Consider the following 7,798-nt stretch of genomic DNA (forward strand, 5'->3'; position numbering starts at 1 on the left):
TCAAATAAATAAATAATAAATAAATCTCTAAGAAAAAAAAAGGAATCATAGGAATAATGCAATTTGCATCAGCTATACAATGGCCTCATGTAGAATATAATTTTATAGGGAAGTCCAAACAAGAGGATAAAGGAGACTGAGAATGATGGTAATGTTTGAAAAAGGAAAAACACAAAACTAAAAATGTGTTCATCCGTGTAACGTTGATTTAAGATATAGCATCAATATACATATTTTCCCTGTCATGTGATAAAGCATTGTAAATAAAGGAAAACAGATTAGCCAACAACTGCATATTTTAAAATTTTAAAGCAGACTCAAATGATACTAAATGAGCCTGATAATTAGAAAGGTTTAAATCTGTGCTAATCTAATCTAAAGGAAGCCTTTAACATGAAATATTTATTGTACTTATGTTGGGCAAAATGAAAACATTTTACTGGGTTACACTAACTCTACTCAGTCTGCCTTAACCCTAACTATTATCATTAGTTATATATATTTTAATTATAAAACATCGAATTTTTAACCATAAATTTTCTCTGAAAATAAAGATTAAAACACATTTTTGAAAATGAAAATCAACATACATATGTGCCTTGATAGTCAGCTTTCCACACATAATTGAAAGATCTGAATTTTTTTTTTATTATTATCCCAGGAAATTTTACACTAGAGAAAATGATTGGGAAAATACAAATAGAGTCATTAAAAACACAGGCTGATTATTCATATCTACTACATTCAGAAGTATGCAAAACAATTTAGTTATATTGCAAAGCTGTAATTCCTTTTCCTACCAAAGCATTATTTTATAAAACTGTAGTGTTGTATTGATTCAATTTTAATACAAAATACTTATATACACAATACAATATAAAAGTAAACTGTGGGATAGTGCCTTCCACAAAGGGATATATTAAGGCGCTTTACAAATATACCAATATGTTGACCCAAATTACTTTTTGCTTTAGATTAAAACGAACAGGCTAAATAAATGTTTTACTTTTAAATACTAAAGGGATTTTTGTTTATTTTTGTTTATTAAAGAAAAATTTCTAAAGTACCTTAAGTAACAGCAGCAGCAATATCTAAAACTCCTCCCACTGTATTCTCTAATTTCTAACATATTATTACGTCAGAATAAAACATTTCCACTCACAGTTTTGCACTTTGCAACAGCAGAAGGTAATAACTTTTTTAAAAAGTCAATCTCAAAGTGACTTCTTAGTCATACATTCTATAGTTCCTATTACAAATAAGGTAGAAAAGATACAGCAATAGGGCCTGCCTTAGAATGTCACTGGACAATACATAATAGTATCTACAGTTACATAATCATAGAACACATTTTATAAATACTATTGATATACATAAAAGGGGGTAAGTATAAGAAAGACAGCAAGTTTTTTAATAAGTGGGGAAAATTACTGGAGAAAGAAAACACCTACAACAATGCTTTCACTCTGTATCAGTTGAAAGCATATAGGTTTTTTCATGTTGTTCTCATCTTTTTGGTCAGGAAGCACCAGATTCTGTGCTAGAAGAACTGGATATGGTTTGGGAATAAGATAGCTAATAAGTATATCCAAACTGTTAAAACTACACATACCAAAGGCTTGCACACTCCTTTACATAAACAGAAAAAGCTTATGCTGCAGAAGAAATTTTAAAAGAATACAAAATTTGTAGTGTCAACACAGATTTTGTGGGGAGGGAGGGAGAGGAGACAGCACCTTAGTTTTCCTACAACATAAATGTAACAAAGTTGGTACTGTACTGCACTGCACCACAATCCACAAGTAAAACCACCCAATGGAAATTTCAATAAATCTGACTGAGGAAACCCAAAGAGCCAGAGGGATATCTTAAAATTTGAGTACTGAGCTCAAAATTCTTGAACTACTTTGTTTGGCATAGGATTTTATAGCACTAATCAAATGTTCCATGAAGTGGAGACTGCCAACTCATTACGGTGCCTTTTCTTACAACTCTCTGATTAGGAGTCCTTCAGAAATATTTCCATATCAAGCCTGTAACAAGCCAAACATCTATTTCAATGCCCTCAAGAGTATGTTTAAAATGTTTTAGTGCTGTACCAGCAAGAGAGAGGCATTCCTAAGAATATCTTATCACATGGTAGACTTTTCCCACCACAAATTATCAGTGTTTATACAAGACGTGCGAATCTGAGTACTAATCAGTAAATTTAAAGCAAAGTTCTTAATTTATCAGTGTTCATATAGGACAGAGATCCTTAACCAAGTTCGTGAGTTTTCAACATGTCCAGAATTCCTAAGACAGCATGCAGCATTATATATATGTGTGTGTTGACGTGTATTTTCTGGGAAGAGAGTCCCCACCTTTCATCAGATTCTCAAAAAACTAATGAACCCCAAAGACCCGTGGTTTACAAGCTGAGCTCTGAGAGGGACACCTAGAGAAAGGTGGGAAGTATGAGCTAATAAGTCTTCGATGCCCGCCCCAATTCAACTGGAACAGCTTTGCCTTTAATTTTACTTATATATGTGACTTCCACTAGCTTTTTTCCACTAGTTTGAAAATCACTAAAATTTTGCCTCTTCTTATCCAGACATATAAATTTTTGATAAAACAATTCCCTATCAGTGGAGCTTAAAGAAAAGAAAGTAAAATACAAATTTTACTAATGTCAGAATAGAGCCCTTTTCCCCTTCCTAAAAGAGACGCTAAATGTATTTTGGTATGAAACCACAAGTGTTCTTAAAACCTAAGCATTATATATAATAGGCATGCTGAAAAAGATATTAATTAACCTTAAATTAAGTTAGGAGGATCTGAATTTTCTACTAAGACCACTATGTAACTTTTTCTAATTACTAACGGCCACCTTAATTAAGAATTAAGTAATAATTTTCTCACCAGTTAATTTGCCCGTACGTAAAATACGGCCAAATAGCCAGGTTTCCTTTGCCTTAACAATCCATGTATACAGCACTATTCTGAAAGAGGAAACATGTAACATTACTGATGACATAACAAAAACTGTCACTATACAGAAAAAGTACTTTTCTAGTGAGTACCCACAAATAATTTTTCTAATTAAAGTTTCATATGAAACTGAAAATAATCTCTCTGCTTAGGATGGTGGAAACTTAAAAAAAAATTCGAAATAAAAATATGAAAGATGCTAGCATTCAGTACTGTAAATTTTGACTTATGGCAACTTCGTTCCCTTTTAAAAACTAGAAGCAGCATTAAAAAAATACCAGCATAGAAAGAAAAACGGTAGTGCTTTGCTTCTTTTAAAGCCAGTAATTCTTGAGAAATAAATGCTAGAAGATTAAATATTCCACAGAGGGAAAAAAAAACAACCCAGAGAATCTGCATTTTTTCTTCTTCTGATGAACATACTATTTCAACCCTGTATTTCTCAGTTCTAAGACGTAAATTATCAGATTATCATTAGCCTATGAATACATCACCATAATGGCTTAATTTCTACAGCTTATTTGTACCAAAAACAAGGTTATGGGGTTAAAAAAAAAAAAGAGCTCTGTGAATGTGGGGTACATTTCATATTTGGTTAAAGCAAGATAAAAACTAAAACTGTCTTTCAAAAAAATTTCAAAAACTCTTGTCTTTTAAAATTATTTAGTGTATGTACAAATAGATACCAGGCTTCTCCCTTTAAACAAAGCACTATTTTTTTATTTTAAGTACTTTAAGTACCAAGAACTGACTATAATATTCAGTTCATAATTTATTTACTTTATAACAATTTTTTACTAAATTACTGATTAAAAAGGCTGGAATAAATTAACATTTAAAAAAATTTCCATAATTTAGGAACATAAAATATCGTACACAGAGCACTCATACATAGCTCTGTCACACTTGCATAATTTTACTCTCGGAGCCTCAAAAAACTCTGCGTTTCAGGTCTTTTTGCAAATCCTCATTCCGACAATTTCCTAGTGTGTTAAACATACACTAGATCACGATTTTTGATCTCTGAGCCTGTGTGCTGATCATCTTCATCTGACTGTTGCTCTGAGCCTTGTGAATTAATATATTCATATTCAATAGGCTTTGGATAATTATATGGGTAGCCATTGTCATCAAAAAACCTCCGAAAGGTAAATTCATAGAAAGCATGTTCAGGGTGCTTTCCATTTTTGTACCATCCGTTGAGAGTGTCATTTACATTTTCTTCCTCATTATCATCACTCCATAACTTATCAGGATCAACAGGATCAAAATTTGATGTATCCGTTGGGTGTGTGATTTTAGGAATGTATGAAGCAGACTGCTGTCTCAGGTCACTGGAGAAATCGATTGTTTTAAAAAATGGATGAGCTTTTATTTCATCAGCCCCATTTTTGCCTAAGCGATCTTCTGGTCCTCGGCAAAGTTTAATAATAAGATCAGATGCTTCAGGACTCAGTTTAGCTTGAGGTGGAATGTGAAGAGATGTTTGCCAGTTGATAACCTTTGAAGAGGGTTTTTAGAAATTAGGAGGGAAGAGATAATAAGAAAAACAAAAATTTCCTCCAAGTTTTATACCAAAAAGTTTTACCAGACCATTCGCATCTTTAAAAATAAATCGCATGGTATTTCGCCTTCCTTACCTTTAATAATGAATGAATCAGTGGTGGGAAATAACCTTTCCTCCCATTCCCTCCTCTCCAGGCAACTTATACTCACAAGACTCATCATTGTAAGTTTTAGCTCCCTTCTTAAGCTCTTCTCCTACCTACCCAAGCAAAAATGACGATTTCTACTGTGCCTCCCGTTATATGTATTTACTGGTACCATAGTATCTCTAATACATTGCGATACCTATTTTTATCTGTGTCCTTCTACCACAGATAAAATTTCATAAGGCTATAGACCATGTTTTGTCTTTGTATTTCTCAGTGCTTGGCAAGTTGCCCGGCACATTATTAATAGATGTTCAGTAAATATTTATTCTGGGGGTGCCTGGGTGGCTCAGATGGTTAAGCATCTGCCTTCGGCTCAGGTCATGATCCCAGGATCCTGGGATTGAGCCCCATATCAGGGAGCCTGCTTCTCCCTCTCCCTCTGCCTCTCTCCCCGTTTGTGCTCTCTCTGCCTCTCTCTCTTATTTTTTTTTTTTAAGATTTTATTTATTTGACAGAGAGAGAGAGAGACAGCCAGCGAAAGAGGGAACACAAGCAGGGGGAGTGGCAGAGGAAGAAGCAGGCTTCCCAGTGGAACAGGGAGCCCAATGCGGGGCTCAATCCCAGGACCCTGGGATCACGCCCTGGGCCGAAGGCAGACGCTTAATGATTGAGCCACCCAAGTGCCCCCCCCTTAAATGATAAAATCTTAAAAAAAAAAATAAGTATCTATTCTGGCTTTAAATAAAACAGAATGAGGGAGAGAGGGAGGAAGGAAGGGAAGAGAGAGGGAAGAAGGGAAGGAAGGTAGTAGGTAATGGAGAAATATTTGTTACTACTTGAGTTTTGAAAATTCTTTTTATAGTCTAGATATAAGCTCTTTGAGGGAAATGTGATCTGCAAATATCTTCTCCTAAGCTGCAGCTTGTCTTCATTGTTTTAACTGTGTTTTGTTCAGTTTTTAAGACTTTATTTATTTGAGAAAGGGCACACTCGACTGTGCACATGCATGCGTGGGGGGGGGGGAAGAACACAGGGAGAGGGAGGGGTAAAGAATTTCCATCAGGCTCTGGGCTGAGCGTGGAGCCCGACACAGAGCTTGATCTCATGACCCTGAGGATCATGACCTGAGCTGAAACAAGAGTCAGACGCTCAAATGACTGAGCCACCCAGGTGCCCTTTGACTGTGTCTTTTGTATACTGAAAGTTTTAAGTTTTGATGAATTCCAATTTCTCAACTTTTCTTGTATGGATCATGATTTTGGTGTCATTTCTAAGTATTCTCTGTCTAACCCTAGCCCATAAAGATTTTCGCCTATGTCTTCTAAAAGTATTACAGCTTATGTTTTATCTCTAGATCGATAATCCATTTTGAGTTAATCTTTGTGTAAGGATGAAGTTTACAATGGTTTCAGTACTTATGTACATGGCTGACCAGTTTTTCCTATATCATTTGTTGAAATACTATTCTTTCTCCATTTGCACCTTTGTCAAAGATCAAATGGTCATATTTGGGTGGTTCTATTTCTCCATTCTCTATCCTGTTCCACTGATCTATGTTTGTGTCCTTTTGCAATATCACCCTGTCTGGATTACTGTAACTTTACAGTAAGTCTTAAAATCAAGTAGTTGATTCCTCTTTCTTCTTATTTTATATTTAAATAAATAAATATTAAATAAACAATATTAAATAAATATTGTTATATTAAAATAAATATTTACTTATTTTAAGTAAGCTTATGCCCAGTGTGGAGCCCAATGTGGGGCTTGAACTCACAACCCTGAGATTGAGACCTGAGCTAAGATCAAGAGTCAGACACTTAACCAAGTCACCCTAGCAGCCCCATTCTTTTTCTTCTTCTTCTTTTTTTTTTTTTTTTTTTANTTTTTTTTTTTAAGATTTTATTTATTTGACAGAGAGACACAGCGAGAGAGGTAACACAAGCAGGGAGCCCAACGCAGGGCTCGATCCCAGGACCCTGGGATCATGACCTGAGCTGAAGGCAGATGCTTAATGACTGAGACACCCAGGCGCCCCCCGTTGTTCTTCTTTTAAGAAATTGTTTTCATTATTCCAATTCCTTTGTCCACCCATATACATTTTAGAATTGGCTCGTCTATATCTACAAAAATTACAACAGAATTAAATCTATAGATGATTTTGGAGATAAGTGATAGCTTTACTATGTTGAGCCTTCAATCTATCAACATGGCACGTGTCTATATTTATGAAGATCTTTCTTGATTTCTTTCATCAGAGTTTGTAGCTTTCAGCATATAGATATCTCATTCATGTTTTATTAAATATATACCTACATATTTCAATTTGGGGAAGCTTCTATAAATGGTACTGCTTTAAAATTTGTTTCTGGTTGTTTATTGCTTGAATACAGAAATACAATAGATTTGTATGTATTACCCTTATATCCTACAACCTTGCTAAACTCACTTAGTAGTTGTATGGGTTTTTTCATAAAGTCTCTGGGATTTTCTTTTTCTTTCTTTCTTTTAAAAAAGATTTTATTTATTTATTTGACAGAGAGAGCACAAGCCCCAAGGATATCTGTTCTTACCAGTCTTATTAAGCATAGTTCTGGAAGTCTTAGCCAGTGTAACATAGCAACAAAAGAAATAGAAGACATACAGATTATAAAGAAAGAAAAACTTCCCCTGTTCAGAGATGATGACATAATCTTCTAATAGAAAATCCCAAGGAGGGGGCACCTGGGTGGCTCAGTCGGTTAAGCATCTGCCTTTGGTTCAGGTCATGATCCCAAGGTCCTGGGATTGAGCCCCACATCAGACTCCCTGCTCTGCAGGGGGCCTGCTTCTCCCTCTCCCTGCCGCTCCCACTGCTTGTGCTTGCTCTAATAAATGGGTAAAATCTTAAAAAAAAAAAAAAAAAAAAAAAAAGATATACTTGCCTTGTTCTTTTATTTTTTTTAATGATAAGATTTTATTTATTTGAGAGAGAGAGAGAGAGCAGGAGTGGGAGGGGAGAGGGGAGGGACAGACAGAATCTCAAGCAGATTTCATGCTAAGCATGGAGCCCGACACAGGGCTTGTTTTCAGGACCCTCAGATCATGACCTGACCTGAAACCAAGAATCAGATGCTTTTTTTTTTTTTTTTTTTTTTTTTTTTTTTTTTTTTTTTTTTTTTTTTTTTTTTTTTTTT

The 7,798-nt window shown here is 34.8% G+C and overlaps 1 protein-coding gene across 2 annotated transcripts in view; it reads right to left on the reverse strand.

The window, feature by feature from the left end:
- Nucleotides 1–624: 624 nt before the first annotated feature.
- Nucleotides 625–7,798, reverse strand: part of LATS1 (large tumor suppressor kinase 1) — a 49,707-nt gene continuing 42,533 nt past the window's right edge. For both annotated transcript variants that reach the window (XM_011226576.3, XM_034669286.1), the window contains one exon: nucleotides 625–4,471. In XM_011226576.3, the coding sequence (XP_011224878.1) occupies nucleotides 3,962–4,471 (510 nt within the window). In that variant the 3' untranslated portion in view covers nucleotides 625–3,961. The remainder of the gene's footprint in view (nucleotides 4,472–7,798) is intronic.

Source organism: Ailuropoda melanoleuca, chromosome 10, assembly GCF_002007445.2.
Source record: "Ailuropoda melanoleuca isolate Jingjing chromosome 10, ASM200744v2, whole genome shotgun sequence".
Taxonomy (NCBI): domain Eukaryota; kingdom Metazoa; phylum Chordata; class Mammalia; order Carnivora; family Ursidae; genus Ailuropoda; species Ailuropoda melanoleuca.